General features: G+C 48.9%; 1 protein-coding gene across 1 annotated transcript; it reads right to left on the reverse strand.

Moving 5' to 3' along the window:
* Positions 1-15910: 15910 nt before the first annotated feature.
* On the reverse strand, positions 15911-22917 carry LOC125551261 (uncharacterized). The gene is made up of 8 exons (XM_087520324.1): positions 22737-22917; positions 20011-20792; positions 19762-19885; positions 18929-19102; positions 17664-17740; positions 17160-17227; positions 16812-17024; positions 15911-16620 (listed from the first exon to the last, which is right to left on the reverse strand). Exons 1-2 carry the CDS (start codon positions 22915-22917, stop codon positions 20035-20037), a joined length of 939 nt encoding a protein of 312 aa, XP_087376450.1. The 3' UTR covers positions 15911-16620; positions 16812-17024; positions 17160-17227; positions 17664-17740; positions 18929-19102; positions 19762-19885; positions 20011-20034.
* Between the last annotated feature and the right edge of the window lie 330 nt (positions 22918-23247).

The following is a 23247-nucleotide window of genomic DNA, read 5'->3' on the forward strand; positions in this document are numbered from 1 at the left end:
AGCCGCGCCATCCAAGGACGGGAGGATCAACCCCACTACGGAGGCCACATATTCTACGGCGTTGGAGCCGCACATAGACTTAACCTCTCACGACATTTTTGTCAGCGGAACCCCGGACTCGTCTCCGGTCGTAAGTTCCGAACCACGTGAGCCCGCGGACGCCGAGCTTGACCGTTTGTCGATCTTCGATTTCAGCGCCGCAGACATCTTCTAGCACTCGCCTTTGGGCGATGTGCTAAACTCATTAAAAAACCTGTCCTTGGCGGAGGACTCACAGCCGAACTATATCCGGCTCGAACTAGGGGCTGACGGTGGACAATTTTGCTTCCCACCCGCCACCCACTTCATAGCCACGGTCGAGGATTTGACCGACGAACTTGATTATGACTCCGAAGACATCGACAGTATGGACGAAGATGCCGGAGAAGAAGAGGCCCAAAACCCGCCGTTCACCGGACGATGGACGGCCACTTCCTCATATGATGTATACATGGTGGATGCACCAAAGGAGAACAACGGCGAGGACAAGGAAGATCCAGCTGAGGATAAACCTTCTAAATACAGTCCAAGCGTCGGCAGCAGCGGCACCACTCTAAGTCACGCCGCAGTAAAGACAGCAACACTGGCACAGGAGAAGATAATACTCCAGAAGGTGCCGAAGACAACGAAGACCCCGTTAAAATAGCTAATGAACAAGATGAACGGGAAGATGGGTAGGCTAGCCCGGGCAAGCAGGCGACACACAAAGATTCGGAGGATGATAGTTACCTTCCGCTCTCCGAGGACGAGGTGAGCCTCGGCACCGAGGATTTCATCGTGCCTGAGGAACCTCTTGAGCAGGAGTGCTTCAAGAGCCAGCTGATCGCCACTGCAAGGAGCCTGAAAAAGAAGCAGCAGCAGCTTCAAGCTGACCAAGATCTTCTCAATGATAAATGGACCGATGTCCTAGCAGCCGAAGAATACGGCCTCAAGCGCCCAACCAAAAGCTACCCAAAGCGCAAATTGCTACCTTAGTTTGACGAGGAGGCGCCGGAATACATCCCTCCATCGTACAACGCAGCTGACCGGCCACCACGTGGCCGAGACAAAACGACAACTCACGCCGAACACCAGCCAACCCCGCCTCAGCGCACGGGTAGAGGTAAATTACCCCACGGTCATACATATGACCTCTGGAAAAACCTGAACAATAAAGCAGGACATACTAGATCAATCTACGGATCACGAGGGCGTGCCTCGACACGCGATGATGGCCACCTATTCGGACATGACAAACTTAGTCATGCGCGGGCCGAAAACCGCAGACGGACTCCATCAGAGCTACGTCACGATATGGCCCAATATAGAGGCACCGCACACCCTCATTGCTTCACTGATGAGGTCCTGGATCATGAATTCCCAGAAGGGTTCAAACTCGCGAATATAGAATCATACGATGGAACCATGGACCCCGCGGTGTGGATCGAAGACTTCATTCTCCACATTCATATGGCCTGCGGCGATGACCTCCACGCCATCAAATACCTCCCTTTAAAACTCAAGGGGCAGCTCGGCACTGGCTCAATAGTCTGCCTGCAAATTCTATTGGCAGCGGGGAGGACTTGGAAGAGGCCTTCCTAGATAACTTCCAAGGTACATATGTTCGACCTTCGAACGCTGATGACTTAAGCCATATAGTTCAACAGCCCGGAGAGTCTGCCAAGAAATTCTGGACTAGGTTCTTAACTAAAAAGAACCAAATCATCGATTGTCTGGATGCCGAAGCCCTAGCAGCCTTCAAACACAGCATCCATGACGAATGGCTCGCTCGCCACCTCGGCCAAGAAAAGCCAAAATCCATGGCAGCCCTCACGGCCCTCATGACCCGCTTTTGTGCGGGCGAGGATAGTTGGTTGGCCCGTAGCAAAAACAATGCAAGCAATGCCGGCACCCCTGAAGTTAAAACTAGCAAAGACAAGTCTCGACGCAACAGATACAAGAGTCAAAACAACAGTGATAACACCGAGGACACGATAGTCAATGCCAGATTCAGGGGCCCTAAGTCCGATCAGCGGAAGAAGCCATTCCAAAAGAACAATTCAGGCCGATCCAGCTTGGACCACATACTCGATCGCCCGTGCCAGATTCATGGCACCCCAGACAAGCCACCCAATCATACAAATAGAGATTGCTGGGTTTTTAAACAGGCCGGCAAATTAAACGTCGAGAATAGGGAAAATGGACCGCAAAGCGAGGACGATGACGAAGAGCCCCAGCAACCGAACACAGGGGGACAAAAGAAGTTTCCCCCTCAGGTCAAAACGGTGAACATGATATACGCTACCCACATCCCCAAGAGGGAGTGCAAGCGTGCGCTCAGGGACGTCTATGCGATGGAGCCAGTCGCCCCAAAATTTAATCCATGGTCGTCATGCTCGATCACTTTTGATCCTCGGGATCATCCGACCAGTATCCGTCACGATGGCTCTACCGCACTGGTCTTAGACCCAATAACTGATGGGTTCCACCTGACTCGCGTCCTTATGGACGGCGGTAGCAACCTTAATCTTCTCTATCATGATACAACACGAAAAATGGGCATTGACCCATCTCGGATCAAGCCCACTAGGACTACCTTCAAAGGAGTCATACCAGGTGTAGAGGCCCGTTGTACGGGCTCAATCACACTAGAGGTTGTCTTCGGATCTCCGGACAACTTCCGAAGCAAGGAGCTAATCTTCGATATCGTCCCCTTTCGCAGCGGCTATCACGCACTGCTCGGACGAACTGCGTTCGCTCAATTCAACACAGTACCGCACTATGCTTATCTCAAGCTCAAGATGCCCGGTCCATGCGGCGTCATAACAGTCAACGGAAATACAGAATGCTCCCTCCGCACAGAAGAGCACACAGCTGCCTTAGCAGCAGAAGTACAGGGCGGCCTTCTCAAGCAGAACCTTAATTCAGCTGCCGAGCCCACAGACACCGTTAAGAGGGTCCGAACTACTCTGCTGCAGGAGAGCTCGACTCATCAGGAGCTCGACTAGCAATCCGGCCTCCGTCGCAGTTTTGATCAAGTGGTGGCATTCGTGCTGCGCGTACATAACTACGCACTCAAAATCCCATGGGCATCGACGGAGGCATGGCTAGCTTGTGGTCCGTAGTATGGCTCAACCAATGTCGGATACACATATACTTTCACTTTTACTTGTTTCCTTTTTAGGTCTCAAACCCACAGGCACCATCTGATAGCCTGGTCATCTGTCCTCTTGAAGGATAAACACACCAAGACGGCGAGAAATGCAGACATATGGGGGACTTTTTAGGTGATTCCGTTAACGATAACTTTCCTGTTTTTCAGGACCCACATGCAGATCTCCCTTGGTTTCGACATGTCAAATAGCCTATTGCTTATCGCACTACATGTATCAATGCGTTTTGACATACTAATTAAATTACAATGAGAACAGTTTGCCGCTGGAGCTGTAGGACTCCAGCCTTTTTACCTTCATACCTTTTCTGTTTTCTTTCTTCTTTTTTCAGCTCCCCTGTGGATAATCCTATCAGGTAGCACCTGTACACTTTAGTACCCTTGATGCTTGCCAGGGGCTTCATAGCACCCCACATTACTACAACAAAAGTCCGAACACTTTTTATAAGTATAGTTCGGCACCCTGAATTTAGCATTATATGCATTGGCTCCGAATCATGTCTTTGGTCAATAGTTGGGTTGCCCGGCTCCTGTGCTTGCTACCTTACATTCCGCTACATCGGCTAAGGTAGTAAAGGGAGAACTACTGCGATTGTGCCTTGGTTTATCCAAAGGAGCACCTCAGCAGAGAAAGCCGAAAACTAACTGTCATGATGCGGCGAGAGCCGGTCAGCTGTTCGGAGGTTGCAAATCGTTGGAGATTTTTCCGCATTACGCGAAGGATTGGTACTTCCCGACCAAGCGCTTATAGCACTCCAGTTCGGATACTAGGGGCTGCACCCATGTTTTTATTGTCACACTCCTATGGCTAAGTGAGGGTGTTACAGCCGCATAGTCTGGTTGCCTGGTTCGTCGCGCTAAACAACTCCTTCAAGGACCATCTAATTGCATCAAGATTGTTTAGATTCCATCCCGAACACCCTCGTACTACCTATGTGGGGGCAGAAGCCGACGACTGGTTAACCCTCAGATTTTATACAACACGGCCACACAGGAAGTAAAAATTTAAAAACATAACAAGCATTATATTGCATAAACAATTTGTTTTATCATACAAGGTAGAGGGAGATCGCATACATTCATTCAAAGATAGTCTCTTTCGTACAGTGATCCGCAACTATGCGGGATCCCTCTAGGACACCATCAAAATACAACTCGGGTCAGCGGTGCTCCTTGCCCTCAGGTGGCCCCTCGGTCATTAGCTTCTTGGCATCCATATTCGCAATACGTTTTGACGCGGGCAAAGGCCATCTGTGGACCTTCGATACAGACCGACCGCTTTATAACCTCAAGCCAGGGGCAGGAATCAACAAGCCGCTTCACAAGCCCAAAGTAGCTGCGAGGTATCGGCGCGGCAGGCCATAGTCGGACTATCAGCTCCTTCATGGCTAGCTTGGCCGCTTTGTGCAGCTCGACTAGCTGTTTCAGCTGGTCGCTGAAGGACACCAGATGTTTGGGCACAAGATATTGAGACCAGAACAGCTTCTCTGTAGAACTCCCCTCCCCGGCTTGATAGAACTCGGCAACATCTGGTACGCTGCGCGGCAAATCCGTAAACGGCCCAGGAGAGCCCCAAATTCGGGTAAGTAAAAGGAATGCTTCCTTCACAGACTTGCTTTGCATAATGAAAGCCGTACCCGCCGCGATCTTCCGGGTCGTCTGGATTTCCTGAAGGGCGCTCTAGGCATCGGCTCGAGCCCCCGGTGCGCTCTGGTGGGCCTTCGCAAGTTCGGACGCTTGCGTCTTAGAATCATGCTCCAAGGACTCGCACTTCTTAACGGCGTCCTAGAGCTCTTGCCGAACCTCGCCGACCCTGGCCTCGAGCTTCTCGCACGCGGTGCGTTCCTTGGACGCTTTGTCCTCGGCCTTCTCTAATGCCTTCTTGAGGGCCGCCACCTCGGTTGTGGCCCCAAATAAAGTTCATGGCACTTTAGTCAGCACGAACCATTCATCCTTCCTGAACATACACGCAGGTTACTGCATACCTTTGCTCTCCTCCAGTTGCTTCTTCACGAGGCCGAGCTCTTTCTCGGCCCGCTCCAGGTTCTGCTTCAGTACGGAGACCTCCGCAGTGTGAGCGGCAGCAGCAGGAGCGACGCCTGCTTATTCACATATACATATTATATTAGACTCCTGCGAAAATTATTTTTGATCCCCTGTTCGGCTTTTCCTTTTCGGATACCGAACAGAGCATCAGGGGCTACTATCCACATTGTGAATTTTTTTCTACAATTGTTACCTCACAGCCTGTTAAAAGGCTAGTGCAGGCCTCTGTCAGTTTTCTTTTGGCGGACTGAACCTTTTCGATCACCATACCCATAAGGATACGGTGCTCATCCACAATGGCGGTGCCTCACAGCGCCTCCAGCAGACTATTCGGTGCCTCTGGTTGGACAGAGGTCACCGGTGGAACTGGCACACCTCCTCCTTTCGGGGAAGGCCGTTTGCTGGACTCCAGAGCCGTGTAGGTCTCCGGAGTGGTATCCGATTGAGGGCCGAAGAGAGCTTGGCCCCCATTAACAGTCCCCGTGGGGGCTTTTTTCCCCATGTGTCCGGCAGCCGAGGAGTCATCCTGCGGCGCCGCCTTAACGATTTCTGGAATCTCCCCCCGGTCTGGGAAGATCCTTTGAGATGCCACCTCGTCATCACCCTTGGGTGAGGTAGAATGAGCGGGCAGCGGAGACATGCTAGCCATCTCCTTTGAGTCTAGAGAATCCTCTGTCGAGGATCGCGGGGAGCCGTCGCGGGCCGGACTGTAATGTCATAGTTTAAACATATTAATATTATAAACTGGAAAAGGCCACGTATTGGGAGGTTCATAGGGTTTTGGTACTTACGAGGCAGCCGAAGGCTTGGTCCGGGGCATTCGCTCCGGACTGCTTTCGACATCCCATGTGGAGTTATCCGCAAGGGAGCCCTTCCCCCTCTTGGGCGCTTTCGCCTCCAGATTCGTGGATGCCTCTCTTTTCTTCTTTCCCCCCTTCGGGGGGAAGCTGCTTTCTTCTTCCTCCTCGCCGTCGTCTTTGGCGACCGAAGAGCCAGTCTCGTATTCGGACGACATGTCCGAAGCACCCTTTTGGCGAAGGCCACTCCTGCTCCATTTTTCCGTCTTCTTGGCCTTCTTCTCCGGCACATCATAAGGCGCCAGAAAATAGCATCTTTGTTAGGAGTGGGTTTCCACATCTTCGGGAAGTGGAGCGGGACAATTAATCTGCTCCGCTATGTCGATCCAGGCCTGAAATTGATAGGAAGGCTTAGAGTCCTTCCCGAAATATGCTAGTAAAAGCTATACCTTGAATACATGAAAGAACTTATTGAATTGGCCTAGCGCTTTAAGATGAGCCCATGATCTTCGGTCGTGGGCGGTGGTGTCTCGTTGGCCTTGGAGAGCACTTTCCAGATATCTTCGTGCGTTGTGCCAAGTGCATCTGGCGAATCATCTGGTGCTTGGCCGGATCGAACTCCCACAAATAGCAAGTCCGGTGTTGGCACGGAAGGATCCGGCGAATGAGCATAACCTGGATCACGTTGACGAGTTTGGTCCTCTTGGTTAGCATGTTCTGAACGCACGTCTCGAGCCCAGTCAGCTCGCTCGAAGAGCCCCAGGCGAGGCCCTTCTCTTGCCAGGAGGTAAGCCGCAGCGGAGCTCCAGATCAACATTCAGGGGCCGCCGCCCAGTTGGTGTCGCGCGGCTCGGTGATGTAAAACCACCCCGACTGCCACCCCTTCACCGTCTCCATGAAGGAACCTTCGGGCCATATCACGTTGGGCATCTTGCCCACCATGGTGCCTCCGCACTCTGCTTGTTGGCCTTTCACCACCTTCGGCTTTACATTGAAAGTCTTTAGCCAAAGGCTGAAGTGAGGCGGGATACGGAGGAAGGCCTCACAAATGATTATAAATGCCAAGATGTTGAGGATAAAGTTGGGGGCTAGATCATGGAAGTCCAGCCCATAATAAAACATCAGTCCGCGGACAAACGGGTGGAGAGGGAATCCCAGCCCACGGACGAAATGTGTGAGAAATACAACCCTCTCATGGGGCTCTGGGGTAGGGACGATCTGTCCTTCGGCCGAGAGATGGTGAATGATCTCCTTGGCTAGGTATCCGGCCTCTCAAAGCTCCTTGATGTCTTCTTAACAAAAGAAGCCATCCACTTGCCACCAACTCCAGATCCGGACATGGTTGGAGTGCCTTCACCGGCAGGGGAAGCTAGGGCTTGGGCGCTAGAGCTCTAGAATTGATGAACGGAGGATGGAGAAGGCAAGGGTGAGTAAAGATGAATCCTTATCCCCTTATAAAGGTCGCGAATATCAAACGCCTCCTTGCTCGCCTTAAAACTCGCCTATTCCCAAGGGCTGTCTAAACAGCACGGTTGGGTTACCCACACCCGTATTGATGAGAATTCTGTAATAAGGGGACACGATCTCTGCTTTGACAAGACGTGCCAATGGCAACCGCGTCTCGAAACATGGAGCGGCAGACGAAAAACGGTTCGCAATTATGACCGGATGGACGTGATGTCATGTTGTAAAGGTTGTCAGCGGATTGGACTCGTATATTATTATATTCCCTCTACGGTTGTGTGTGGTGTGTGTGTTACAGGTCCGGACACGATCAATTCGTCCGAAGACTATTCTAGAATTCGGAAGGAGAAACCCGCCTTGCAATGCAGGAGACAGCACTACGTGTCGGATACCTTGTCATTGAAGCCAGGTTCAGGGGCTACTGAGGGAGTCCTGGACTAAGGGGTACTTGGGAGTCCGGCCTGGTGGCCATGGGCCAGACTGATGGACTGTGAAGATACGAAGACCGAAGATGGCACCCGTGTCCGGATGGGACACTCCTTGGCGTGGAAGGCAAGCTTGGCAACCGGATATGTAGATTCCTTTCTTTGTAACTGACCTTGTGTAACCACAGATCCTCCAGGTGTCTATATAAACCGAAGGACTTAGTCCGGATAGGGGATACTCATTATCATAGCCATACAAGCTAGACCTCTAGGGTTTAGCCATTACGATCTTGAGGTAGATCAACTCTTGTAATACTCCTATTCATCAATATCAATCAAGCAGGACGTAGGGTATTACCTCCATAGAGAGGGCCCGAAACTGGGTAAACATCGTGTCCCTTGTCTCCTATTACCATCGACCTTAGACGCACAGTTCGGGACCCCCTACCCGAGATCCGCCGGTTTTGACACCGACAGGCAGCCCGCGGGATCCTAGGATCTAAGGGATTATCCATGGCGGGATCCTCCATGGCGAGATCCGGTGGGCGAGGCGGGGAGGCGAGCCTAGGTGCTGGGAGAGCCCTACGAGGCTAAGATTAAGATAGTACTACTCCACTCCGTCCATATTTAAATACAAAGGCCACCAACAGTAGCCCTGGCAAAAATTGATCATGCTGCCTGCATCCTGGTTTATTGGCCCCTTTTTTGTGCCACTTTTTATGACATGCATAAATATTATGTTACTTAAAAATATGGTCAAAAATTGGCACAAAATACGAATGCGACCAATGGAAGTAGAAAACCATGATTTAACTACTCGCATGCATGCAGTGGAGTAGTAATGTCTTTCTTCCTCCCTCACGTCCACTCAATTTGCATGCACTGTATTAATTGACCATCAATGAAGTGAAGGACTTTACACGTGTCAAAGTATCACATGGGGCGGATCTTCGTACAAAAATACGTCCCCCCATGTACCCGCGTGTGCGTGCGAGGGAATGAGTGTGCGCGTGGCGTGCATGCACATCTTCGCTTCGTGCATGTATCGCCTGTGTGCCTCAGAGAAGACGAGTACATTCTTCTGGAACCAACAGCACGTCACTATGATCAATCCACACAAGGAGGTCGTGACAACGCCTCCACATGTGCCACGTGGCTTCATGAACTGTAAGAGATACACTGTGTAGCGTGTCATTGGAATTGTAATTTACGTGTTTTGCACATACTCAAATACTAGTAAGGTACACGTGCATTGCACGCATCAGATTTTGCAACCAAATTATGAATAAATACCACACTGTAGCATGTAAGCTTTGAGTCATATATGCCTGATGTAGACGTTTGTTTAATTCTTATAGTTCAACTCATTCAAAATCAATTAGTTTTTATAAGAAAGCTAGGGCATCTTTGATTCATAGGATTCCCAAAACGCGGGAATAGGAAAAACATGGGATTAGAGTGGAATGTCGTCTTGAATCCTATAGGATTGTACGAGTGTTTGATTGTGCATAGAAAAAACGCAGGATTCTTTCAAACAAGTTTGAGTGGATGGGATGTTTCCTATGAAGGGCTCCTTTGATTCAAAGGAATTCTTTAGGATTTTTGGAGGATTGAAATCCTTAGGAATTTTTCCTATGTCGGCCCTTTGATTCATAGGATTGGATCCCATAGGAATTTATCCTATGGAATCTTTTGTACTACATTTCATAGGAAATCTAACGTCCACTCCAACCTCTTTTTACAATTCCTTTGTTTTTCATGTGGCATCAAACACTCTTTGCTAATCCTATAGGATTCAAGTTGACATGCCACTGCAATCCTATACTTTCCCTATTCCTACATTTTCAAAATCATGTGAATCAAAGAGGCCCGAAATCTAGTGCAAATGAATCCTATGGAAAAATTCCTATGGTTTACAATCGTTTGAATCAAACAACCAAGAAAGGAAAAATTACTAAGGATTAGAATCCTCCAAAATTCCTTTGAATCAAAGAAGCCCTTAATCTATATTATGATTCATGGAATTGTGCATTGTAAAGCATAAAGTAAAAAACAAATAATGGCAATTCAACTAGAAAAAAGTTTGGGCAGTTATGACATGGAAGATTCTAGAACAAAGGAGAAGCACTTGTGTTTTGAGGTTTGTGCATTATGCTTAAGTTCAACCATGGAGTCTGCTAGATTGTACATGTGGCAAAATCCGGTGGGGGCTAGAATATGGTGCGAGGGTCCAAGTGGAGGGAGACTACGAAGGAGTGCACATGTGAGAGATTGATATTTAAAGAGAGGGGGCGAGAACATGCGTTGTTGCACGTAGTGGCGGAGTCATGAAAAATAAATGAGCTAGGGGGCCAAGCATTGCTAATCCTTTACGAGGAGGGCTAATTCATCAACTTAGACCATTTAGAGGAACATCAATCGTTGTGCATGCACATGAGAGATAAAGAATGCCCGATATGATGGAGAGGGGGAGGTGTGTGTGTGTGTGTGCATGCATGGGAGACCGACCTGAAGAAAAAGATTGCTTGTGTGCGATGGATAATGCCGACTGGTAGTGTGTGTGCATGCATGCATGGGAGAAAGTTAGTAGTACAACTATAAAGAGAAGACGACTGTGTGGGTGTAAAAGACTAGGTGAGGTCATAATCAATGTAAAGTTGAATTCAAATATTTGAATAAGAGATCATGATGTTTGAAACCCATGCATGCATGAATATAACTGAGATATGTGCGGTGTGGTTTGGAAACAAGCATGTTGTACTGTATACACATTGAACAAGGTCATACTGATTTGAATTTGAGATACCGATGGCAGACATCATTTGGCCACATTGCATCCGTGCATGGACACACTATTCTAACTTGAGATGATGGTTGGCTTTCACATCACATATCTATATCTATACCCCTATATTTTATATTTTATATTTTACATTTTATATTTTATATATAGTGTGTGGATAACTTTAACTTTCAAAGATGGTCGTTGGATGAAGCCAATCTAATGGTGCAGAGATGGAAATTTTGAGCACTGCTGGCCGTGGGATATCATTTAGATTCCACCAGATTTTGCCACATGTACAATCTAGAAGACTCCATGGTTGAACTTAAGCATAATGCACAAACCTCAAAACACTACATGATTGTTCAAATGTTTTTCTTTGTTCTAGAATCTTCTTTGTTCTAGAATCTTCTGTATCAGAATTGCCCAAATGTTTTTCTACATGATTTGCCATTATTTGTTTTTACTTTATGCTTTACAATGTACAATTCCATGAATCTTAAAATAGATTAGCTTTCTTATAAAAACTAGATGATTTTAAATTAAATGAACTACAAGAATTAAACGAACATCTACATCATGCATATATGACTCAAAGCTTACATGCTATAATGTGGTATTTATTCATAATTTGGGTGCCAAATCTCATGCGTGCAATGCACGTGTACCTTACCAGTCTAAATGGTGTTTGTGTGTGTGTTGTGCGTGTTAAACACATTGTACGTAGTATCATACATGGTTTAGATTCCGAACATCTAGCTAGAGCATACATGTACTATGATTTGAATTCAACATAAAATGGATGCATATATTTGAATTTGAGATAGTATGTACATGTAGTTCGTATTTATATAGGAATTTACTTCTGCTATATTCATGTCATGTGTTGTGAAGATAATATTTAGATGGTTGTATAACTAACCCGAGTACAATCCCATTCAAGCAGGGAAAATGTACTCAAATTTAATTAATCCATATGCTAGACAACACACATTTTATATTGTTGAGGGAAGTGCAAATTGTTTTGGTACTGTACACGTTATGTTTGTTGTCCCGATTCTTTTAGTTTTTGTTGTTGTATTTGAATGCATTTCTAGTAATATAGTAAAATGGGACGTGGCTCTCTCTAGTGATGAGGTGCGAATTGTTTTTTTGGTACACGTTAAGCTTGTTCTCCCGAAATTTCAAGCTGCGCCTTATTATGCCGAAATTTCAAGCTAGCATTTCTGTCTATCGTGCTGCGAAACTCCCGCCTCTTCAACCCACGCCTTGTTAGCCTGAAATATTTAAGATATATCTTTGTCTCGTTGTGCTCTGAAAACTCCCTCCATCTCAACCCGCGCCTTGCTATGCCAAAATTACAACGCGCGCGAAAACTCCCACCTCTTGCGAAATCCTGACATGCGAGATGCCCATGATACCCCTGAACCGAAAGAACCGCCTAGCTCAAATCGGTGGGGGTACTTTCGTAACTTACCCCACATTTCGGATAAGCGCATCCCTAAGCGATGGTTCCCCCTCCCATCGCCTCATTTTCGCCATTCGAAATCCCAGGCCGCCATAACCTCTCCGCTCCAGCCACAAAACCCCACCCTCCTCCGTCCGCCACCTCACCACTGCCCAGCCGGAGCCTCTTCCCCGACGACGTCGTCCACAGCAACACCTCGACATCCCTCATCCACCGTACCGGATGAGGATCCGTCGTCGATCTCGTCGTCCCGCCGATTCAGCCACCCCGTCCTCCACCTCCAAGGAGCTGCCCCGACGTTCCCCTCGTCTTTTGCGCTACCTCCATTCCCACACCGTCATCTTCACCTGCACCACTGGAAGAGCATCATCATCACCATTTCCTCGGATGAAGCTGAGGCCTAATAGGCTCCACCAAAGAGGTTGTACACTAATTGCCGCATTTCCTTCTTCATTTGATCTCATGGTGCTGCCGTCGCTTGGTCCCGAGCCGACATGGTGCGGCTCCATCCACGGCGGTGTCGCCGGCCATTTCCTCCATGGCGTCTCTCCCTCGGCGGCGACGTCCACATCAGTAGGATCTGCTGCTGCTTTAGCTCTCGCTCGCGCTGCTCCTCTACTCTTCCTCTTGGTCGCCTGCCTGGTCTGCTCTTACTATTGTTCTTGCTCACGCTGCTGCTCTCGCTCTTGCTCTTGCTTGCGATGCTGCTCCGATTTGGCTGCACTTCAGTCGACTGAATCGACTTTTGGGTCACTCGATTTTTAGGGGGTGGGGGCTCGCCGGAGTTAAGGAAGAACCAGCCGCAGCAGGGAGGGGGGCTCGCCGAAGAGGTAACCCACTATCTATCTTAGGGTTCAGGGTGGGGCGGTGGTCGACGGCGGTGGTGGGGCGGTGGCGTCGGGATCGCCGGAGAAAATGCTCGGCACGGGGGGGGCTAGAGGGATGGCCGGGGCGGCAGTGGACCGGCGGTGGGGAGTGGTTTCGGCGCGGGCGGGGCGGCGCACCGCCGGACGGGGCGGCGCACCGCCGGCCGCGGGCGGCGGGGGCGGTGGTTTGGCTGGTGATGGCTGGTGGCTTAGGGGGTGGAGGTTGAAGATGAACTGCTACACGACCAGCTGCCCCGGCTCTTGCACGCGCTACTGCTACCGCTTTTCTGCTACTAGTGCGTTCAGTTTCGACAGCAAAATTCAGTTTCGACAGCAAAATTCAGTTTCGACAGTTAAATTCAGTTTCGATAGTTAAGTTCAGAGATGAGCGACTGATGTATTTTACATCTAGCACTTTGCGGTTATGTATTTTACGCCATCTATTGGAGATGCTATTAGAATTCCACTCAGGTTAATGTTGTCTCTCTTATCCTGCTTCATCATCGGCGTCGTACAACTCACCGGAGCTGCTCCAACGACGAAACCCTCCATCACAGTGGAGCAGTACCCAAAGTAGTAGAAGTAGCACAAAAACATTTTTTGAGTGTAGGCTTTTCCTTGCTCAAGCCTGCGTACTAGAATCGCTAGTGCTTGAAAGGAAAAGTGAAGGAAAAACATAGGAATTGGAAAGTTTCCTATGGCACTACTATTCATGCATTTGGTTCAAAGGAATGGAGCAAAGGAAAACTGTAGGATTTGTTCCTTTAGTGTCTCCTTGAAAGAAAAACCGTAGAAAATTTAATTTCCACTTGTCCTCCTTTTCAAATTCTTATTCATGAAGCATAAGACTAAGAGATAGTGACATAATAGCATTATAACCATACATTTTCTTGTGGTTTGACTTAATCTCACCATGCTTCTTTGCATCCCGTGATCTTCCAATTCTTGTGAACCAAACACCCAGATTGGCAGAAATCCTGTGTTTTCAAATTCTCTGTTTTGCACGTGCATTCCTATCCTATTACTGTCTATTTCCTATCCCTGCATTGTTAGAATCCTCAAATTCAAACAAGCCCTTACACAATTACTTCTATTACAGATACGTGTCAAAGAAAACCTTGTGTGGTTTGTCCTGCTCCTGCTGCGCTGTGTTCCACCCCAGCTCAGCTGCTCCTACGACGGAAGGGTTCACCACATCAGAGATCCGCTCTCTAGACTGTCTTTCGCCGCCTCAAATCTTCTTCCCCATCGCCTGCAGCCACGACAACTGCATTACCATCATCAACTGAGCAGATGACCTTGAGGACTACACGGGTGCGCAAGAGAGGTCGCACTCATCTGTGTTTGTTTACGTTACGCATCACTTAATATGATGACATGCTACTTTATCATCGTGGTCACCTATTAGACTCTGAGTCAAGTCCAAACTAATGCTGAAACTTGGGTTTTTAAATGGTTCTGGGGTACATATTGGGGTTGCAATCAGTACTATATGTCTACTATCTGGTTAATCTCGGGTGTCTACTATGAGTTTCATGTTGGGTGCAAACAAACATTAAAGGAGCCATTATATGTATTTTTCACTAAAGCTATTATCTGACTGCTATCATTGGTTTTGGGTCTATCCACAGTTTGCTACAAGCACTCTGGATTTGTGCATGCACTCCTTACATAATCTCACTATGTTTTATTTCTATGCATGTCAGTTATTGTACACAATGGAATTGAACATGTAGAGCAAAAGAGACGAGCCTTGCGTGGCAATAAAATTTCATGCAAACGTCACTCCATGGTGGGCGCAAAGGCAGCCCCCCTCCACCCATTTCAGATTGTAATCAAGAGGAAGATAATTGTTCTGAGGGGGATTCAGAAGGAGAAGACCACTCCTATTTACCCCCTGAGGTCCTCGCTCTAACTTGGCATGTTGATGTTGGTAATATCATGCATATGGTGCCTTGCATTGCTTACTTTATACATCAAATTTGTCATCTGCTTAGTTTAGACATGCTTTGTGTGAATGCCATTTGTTTAGTTTCTTTATCGTATATGTGAATCATGCAATGACATCATGTTTATCCAGGCATCATATATGTGAATTTTGCAATGCCACCCTGGTTAGCCAGTCATCTTATATGTGAATTATATCATGCCATAATTTTTTTATTACGTGTTAAATTTGTCAACAATTTTAGTACATTCAATTACTCTTCCTGTGCATCAGCCATTCGACACGGTCATGGAAAAATCTGAAGTGGAAACAAGGTCTTCAGAGCACACAATGTTGTCTGACGAACACTACAAGAAATATGTCAACTTGCGACCATCACTATTGGTCACCGAAAGGTCATTATTTTTCATTTGCGGTCTTTTTGTGACTAAAAACAGATAGTCAAAAGCTGGCGGTCGTAAACTGAAATTAACGACCTTCTCTGTGAGAAGGTCGTGGAATTCCACGACTAAAACAAAAGGTCATTGATTCTATGACCTTCTGTTTTGGTCGCTAGCTGTCTGCCCAGGCCATGTCGGATCCAATGTGCCAATCTGACGTGGCAAAATTGTGACCAATTGAAAAGGTCATTGCTAAGATTCAGCCTGGTCCGATTAGGTGTCTATATGGGCCAAGCCCATTAATTCAGCCCATTTAGTATGTTTTCCCTGGTAATTTCTGCACGGGCCATACTTCCATATTAGGGGGCCTCGGCCTTTTTTGCAATATATTTATTTTTTTATTTTCTAAGGCTTTTTTGTTTCACTTTTTAAACAAACCAATGCTTGTTGGGCTGTGGTCTTTTTCAGCCCAATTAGTTGTCCAGTATTAGATCTCGGATTTTGAAATAACTGTTTGGACAAAATTGTTTGGGCACAAGACCTCTTTAATCGAGTTACACACACGCATCCGACATTGTTTCATATTCAAATCAGGAAAACTCAATGTCGAATTCAAATCATCCATCATATCACATCACATAACACATCTCCCAGGTTTAGATAACATAACAAAATCATCTCAAGAATACATTTCCTGACAGAGGAATTATGGCACATCTCCTACTATCCTAACATGTACGTATATGCACGTGTGCTTGCTTGACCGGCGCATGCATCACTGTAGTAGCGAAGCAAGTAGGCATCATTGACGTCTACTCACAGCTTTCCTCGCACCAGAGAAAGAATCAAAACAAAAAATATTAGTAACTTTAAATCAGAAAGTATATCCACATCACCATAAAATAGTCGCATACCATCACACAGAAGCCAAATACTATGAACTGATGATTAGTAGACACGGACATGATTCAGCTACATAATGGCTGCCACAAGCAAAAGTGACAACTGTGTAAGCAAGCTGCTAGTGCACAAGGTGATTGAGCTCCTGCTGTTTAGTACGTATACACGGTAGGCTATTCCTGCTAGTGTTCTAAACCAACAGAGCATGCTATAGGAGCAAAAAATAGGGAGCTAGGGCTAGAAGATGGAGCCGACTCACGGGAGAGCTTGTGGTCGCCGCCGTCACGCCGGTCGCCTCAACAAGCACCACCGCGCCGGAGATGGTGCTAGACGTGAGCAAGAGCAGAGCACCTTCTACGTCCATTTCAAAAGAGAACAAGAAAAAAAAATTAGAAAGGGTTGCAAACTCATTCATTCTCTGGGCAGTTTGATTCGATTGACAGAAGCAGGATGAGGGTAGCATCTCGATTTCAACAGCAACAGTAGCAGTAGGAATGTAGGATTGAGCTGGACAGATAAATGAACAAGAGGGAGCAGGGAGCGACCTTGTGCGTGGGGTGGTGGTTGTAGGGCTGGACGTCGAGCTCGTGGGGCTTCTGGCTAGGAAGTACCAACAGGCTCTAGAAGCTTCCATCGCACGGAATTTCTGCAACAACGATAGTGCAGTTTGTCTCTCGGGCAGTTTGGCTCGTAGGATTGATCCGTCAGGAAACACAAGCTTCCTCAGCAGATCGAAGTCATGGTTTTCGGGTTTGTCACTGCCATAATCACACGTAGAGTTAGCATCAAAGATTTCTTTCAGTTTCAGCACATCAAAAGAAAACTGAAAGTTGTCTAAAGATATACACGTGTGGAAAAGCTAAAAGTTCTCCACTGCCTGTAATGTTCATTACCTCACGTATATAGCGCAACCGCCCACTGCCCAAGCTGCGGCGTGGTATTCCGCCATCGGGTGAACGCTCTGTCAACACGACAATGAGTAGTGGCAGACATGAGTGAAGCTACCAAGACAATATAAAATTTATATAATCAGTACCACTGCTCGATTTTTGCAATAGTTTATAAAAGAACAATGAGTTTTCAGTAAAGAGGAATATGTTTAAATTTAGGGGCGCTTCTATTTTTCTTGTCATAAGAAGTGGCTAGAGCCTTCTCTGTTTGGTGAAGGTGCTGATGGTATGCACGTCTGTATTTACAAGAACAATAGCTGGGGGTTTTGTATGAGTAAGGAAAGGATAGATGATTTTTTTAAGATCCACAAACCCAGGCACAACAGGTTTTTACTAGACTGTCAACATATATACATTATTGTAGTTACGTTTACAATCAGGTAGACACACTTGGCATATGCACAACAAATTGAATCTGTCAATATCTGATAAGAACAAAGAACCTACCTATTGGATTTGATTAAATTTCTTTCTCTGCTCATCCTCAAGCGCAACTCCACCGAGAACAACATCCTTTATTTTTCCTGGCAAGGAAATGAAAAAGCACCATTAGGAACGGAAAATGCGTATGAGACAGCTATCTATCAAGCACTGGACTGAAACAGCAAGAAATCGTCGGCCTCTACCTCTAATCTGGAACCAAATCCCCACAATATCATGCGGGCCAAAGTCACAAGCACAAAAGCAGGTTACAGCCAGGATCTATGATAATTTGCTACTATGCACTAGTATTGCTGGATAACTCGTCTAGAAAGACAAAATACACATGATAAACTCGTCGGGCGTACAAGGCGGGCTTGCTGCAACCACAAAATCACAAGCCCTCTAAAACCTGGTGCCCATGTTCCTATTATTGTTCGTTCGTTCATTCATGACAAGCCCTCTAAATGAGGAAGTGCACAAATTAATGCTTGATGTTTAGTTAAACACATGGCAGTATTCTATATTTCTATTTACCTTCAGTCTTTACTTTTCTATATTTTCTCTTCAATCAATATAAACTTTATGCCTGATAGCATATTCTACCATCCAATTGGCTTGTTCAGCTTGAATACTCCATATGCATTTGGGCGACGGTTTTTCTACATACTGCTCGACTAAAACTATTGAACGATTCTGTTCATACATGTGCTTTTTTGTTCATACATGTGTACTGCTCGACTAACAATATTGAACGATTTTGCTAATACAGGTTTTCTTATTTCTTCATACAGGTTAAGAAAGAAAGTGACATATGTGCCTAATTATATCCTTGGTATTTATTTAGATCGCCTGGGAGACCTATATTGGATGACAGAGAAGTATGCTACAGATAATTCAAGTAATTTTTATATCTTAGAAATTAAAGTGACATGCATTTTATAAAAGGCTTTGAACTGTAGTTTTTCATCCTTTTCTCAAGTAGACACCAAAGTTGAAAATATTGGACCAAATGTTGGATAAACATAGGAAATACATGGGTCAACTAACTAATGAAGTCATCAATTCTCAAAAAGCTTGCCCTCACTACATGATGTGTGTAACAGATGTACGAAAGAAAAGGAAATCTGAGAACATCCATAAACTATAATTGCACCAAGCCGACGGTAACTAACATTTTCAGCAGTATGTGTTGTTGACCATGAAAACAAGCTGGATTCTACTATGAACCATAGCATGCAGATGAAAAAATAAGAGGGAATAAAGAGAGATGGAGAGAGACAAACAACAACCTAGAACACCCAGTGTTGGGATGTTAAGCAATGGAGAGCCATGTCAGGTTGGAGGCGGTGGTGGAAGGCGTTGCGCGTGAAAGGAAGTGGGCACATCTAGCGCTGTTGGCGAGCACATCAGGCCACGACCTCAAACAATCCACTTGCCGTTGGCAGCCTTTTTATCCTTCTGAACTGTGCAAAACAACCCAAGATCTCAAAACAAATTACAGTTTTCTCTGGCAGTGCTTCACTAATGGCACATCCGACAAACAAATTAAAGGGAATGGGATCAACTGTTTTCCATTTATAGCCCTGTAGGAAATAACACCCAAGGTACGACCAACACAATCACCACTTTGAACATTTCAACTCTTCTCGGCCTCAAAAAGGTCTCATGGTTTTCATGATGCCATCATATAAGCTATGAAAATTTCTTTCAGAGAATGCATATTGGTAAATAAAAAGAAATTCCAAAGCAGAAAACACCAAGCTTGCTAGGATATTTGTCACTCGAGGCATCAAATTTTCATGCAAAAGATATAAAGGTCCAATGTCCAATAACAACTCAACATTATTTTTTTCAAAATACTTTGATACACACTATAAGTTGCCGACCAAAATCTTTGAGCATGCACATCTGGCATAAAAATTTGATATGAGAACTGATAGCATTTTTTGTCGGTTTAAAACTTGGATCTACAATCAGAAGTATCATATTACCATTACTCTTACATACACATTGGCATACACAATATATCTCTACTCTGCCATAGTGTATAGAAAAATAACAGGACTATTAGCTCTACATGAGAAGTGAACGCATGGTCATGGGTACAGGGGATCAATCTTACCTTGAATGTCTTGCACCAAGGCATCCAGCTACCAAGGCAAGATCTCAAATTAAAAGACTGATGAGGAGAGCATGGCTTGATCGATGAGGTGAAGTAGTCAATCGGATGCTAGATAGAATCCCTCCTGCAGCAAGCGAACATGATTGATTCGACCGTCCGTCAGATCCATCCATGGATTCATTCATCATTTTAGTTTCATCTAGGACAAGGAGGAAGGAGAAGAAACGAGCAGTGTTTGGACAGACGGACCTCGGAGATGTAGGCGTGGTCGTCTCAGAACTCGGCGAGGCTGGCGAGCTTCTTGGGCTCCATGAATCGGGAGAGGATGGAGATGGCGATGTCGATGTGCTTCACGGCGAGGGTAGCGATCCTGCACGCACGGTACAGGTAGCTGAGCGACTTGCCCACGTCGCAACCGCCGCCTCTGGCTGCCTGACGGGGCTTGCTGGAGCCGGACTTGGCGGTGGCGGTGGCGTCTGGGTCGTTGGAGAGGTCGACCTTGGCGAGGGCCTCCGTGGTGGCCACGGCCGGGTTCGGGTCCAGGTCGTCCCTGTCGAGGCTGCTGTCGGGCGATGCCCGGGAGGGAGGCCGTGAAAGAGGTGGAGGAGGAGCGGTGGTGGAAGGGGGAGACACGGCCCGGGGAGGTGAAGCCCGTGTTGCTCCCGCTGCGCTGCCGCCCGCAGACGGTTCATAGCGGGCTCGCCGGAACGGGGAGGGAACTGGGTAGAGGACGGCGGTGGATTGGGTTGGGCTATGCGGGGATAGGGATAGAGACGGTGGTGGATTGAGATCTGAGGGAGGGAGAGGGTTAGGGCTGGAGAGAGGGTTGAGAGAGTCGGCGTCGAGGCGGAGGAGCGGGGACGCGATGGGCGCGCCGGCCGACAGCGGCTGTGAGATGGGGCTCTGCGCGGCGCAGAGCACCAGCGCAGCCACCACGAGGAGCAGGCCGTGACGTCGTGGCTGCGGCGGGGGACGGGCGATTGGGTTGGATCTGTATCGGGAAGAAGGGGAAAGAGAGAGGCGGGCGCGGGCTGCTTAGGGTTTGTGTTGACGTATAATGTGTTGCCTGGTCTCTTTCATCAGATTGATTTTTTGGCTGCATTGATTAGAGCATGTATTTCTATATGGTATCGGAGCTAAGAGGTCTCGAGTTCAAGACCCGGCTGGCGCAATTAAATTGCAGCCCACTTTCGGTCCACGTTTAGGCCTTAGGGATCCACACGTGAGGGAAAGTGTTGACTCTCTTCCATCAGATCGGTCTTTTGGTTGTATTGGCTATAGCATGCACTTCTATATGTTGAGTAACGTGATTGTATTAGGAAACATAGGTTAGATTAGGAAATATTCTAACTTGCCTTGTACTCCTATATATGCCCACGAGGCTCAAGCAATACAACAAACATTTCCACCAAACATCTCTCTCCCTTCTAACATGGTATCAGAGCAAGTCGATCCTAAACCCTAGCCGTCGCCGCTTCCACACCCGCGCGCCGCCCCCGAGGCGGTCGACCTCCATGACTGCCGTCGGGGGCCGCGCCGCCCGTACCTAGGGTTTGTCCGCTAGTCGTGTTGACCGGCTGCCCTAGAGAGTCTTTTCCCCGAGCCTTGCTCTGGGGTTTTCTCTCTCCCGCCGGTCATCTTGATCGCACCGTTTCTTTTTGGTTTTCCGATCTATTCTTGATCGGTTTGCGTCTCCCACCGCCGCCGTCAACCCCGAGCGCCTCTACTCCGACCCCGACGTGACCTGCCGGACTCTCCTCCGACCCGGCGGCCACGCGCGCCGAGGCGGCCCGTCAGGTCCAGCCGCCGTCCGCGCGTCGGTCCGCCCGTCGCCCTGCGCCGGCCGTCACCGCATTGCTCCGACCGGGACACCTGCATCGCCTACATCCGACGGCCTCGCTCCATGCGGTGGCCAATCATAGCCGTCGCTCGCGCGCCGGCCCGCCCATCAATCCACATCACCAGCCTCCGCCTCGTCTACACGGCGGCCCGGCGGTCTACCTCGCCGGCCACGTCCTCGGCTGCGTTGGGACAGCTGCGTCGGCTGCCTCAACTCGGGCGCCGTTGCTCTGTTGGTCGCTCGGGCCTCGCTGCCCGGGTGCCGGCGTTGCTTTGGCAGCCCGGGTGCTGGTGCTGACAAGCTCGTCCGCACGATGCCCCACGCCTCCATCTAGCGGCGTCCCCGACCTCGCGCGCGATCGGCTTGATCACCCGCTCGCCGCTGCGATCCGCCTCATCTACGTCGCGCGACCGACCTGGCCCGTCGGTTACGCGCGCCTCCTTAGGTCTCGTGAAGATCGTACCCGAGTTCAGCGTGTCTCTCCACCGATCGAGCATCGGGCTGCCACTGCGTCGCCCCGTCGGGCCGCAGCGCCGCCGCCCCGTGGTTCTTCTCCCAGCTGCACCGACCCGCGTCACCGCCGTGTCGCCCCTTCAGGCCGTAGTACCACGGCCCGCGGTCCACCGCCGCCCAGAGGCCGTCCGCTCCAGGTCGTCCCCGTGGTGGCACCGACCCTCGCGCCGCCACTGCGTCGCCCCGTCGGGACGTAGCGAGCGTGGCACGCGGTCCACGTCGCCATCCAGAGGTCGTCCCCGCGGTTGCACCAACCCGTGCTCCTCCACTGCGCCGCCCCTTCGGGCTGTCGCACCGCGGCCCGCGGTCCCTGCCGCCGCCCCGAGGTCTTCCCGCCGTCACCCCGACCTGCCCGCCGCCGTTGTGTCGCCCCTTCGGGCCGTAGTGCGGCGGCCCACGGTCCACTTCGTCGTCCACGCGTGTTGACTTCCCGTGGTATGCGTCGCGCCACCTCCCTTCGCGCGGGAACGCCACCGTCTGCACCGGTCTTCGTCATGCTGTCGGGTTCTTCGCCTACTTCGAGCATCGCCGCCGCGCTCCTAACCTAGCCGTCGCCGCAGTCAGGCCGTCGCCGCAGTCAGGCCGTCGCCGCCACTCTTCTTTGGCCGCCGCCGCTACCCACGTAGCCTCCGCCCGCCACCTCCTTCGTATTTGTCCAGCACCGGCCCGTCGCCAGCGTCGCCGTCATCTACCCCGACCACTTCATCTACTCCGACAACCGCAGGCGACATCGGCTCCATGTTGATTGACACCGCAACCATCGTCGAGTCCTTCTCTGCTGGCCTCTCCGACTCCTCCAACATGGCGTACAACTTGTGCAGGTCCTCGTCTATGCATGCCCGATGCTGGCAACACCGATGAGTGCCTTCGTCCATGACGTTTCCCCTGGCCTGGCAAGCCTGGTGTGGTGCTTCGCCAATTTCGTCTTCGTCCGTCTAAGCATGCCCGGTGCTGGCAACACCGGTGCGTGCCTTCGTCTATGATGTGTCCCCGGGCTTGGCAGACCCGCCGCGATGCGTCGTCAACAACAACGTCTTCTTCCCGGCGCACCACTACTTCGACACCACTGCGCCCATGCTAACTTGGCGCCCTCTTGCGCCCGTGGCTCCACGACGACATCCTCGACACCGGCT

The sequence above is a fragment of the Triticum urartu genome, chromosome 4A, assembly GCF_056163025.1.
Source record: "Triticum urartu cultivar PI428250 chromosome 4A, HENAU_Tu73, whole genome shotgun sequence".
Classification (NCBI taxonomy): domain Eukaryota; kingdom Viridiplantae; phylum Streptophyta; class Magnoliopsida; order Poales; family Poaceae; genus Triticum; species Triticum urartu.

Coding starts and splice junctions, on each gene's coding strand:
- LOC125551261 (XM_087520324.1), bottom strand. CDS start 22,917: ATGTTGGAGGAGTCGGAGAGGCCAGCAGAGAAGGACTCGACGATGGTT. Junction 20,793..22,736: donor AGGTGGCGGGCGGAGGCTAC/GTGGGTAGCGGC, acceptor AACCCTAAGCAG/CCCGCGCCCGCCTCTCTCTT.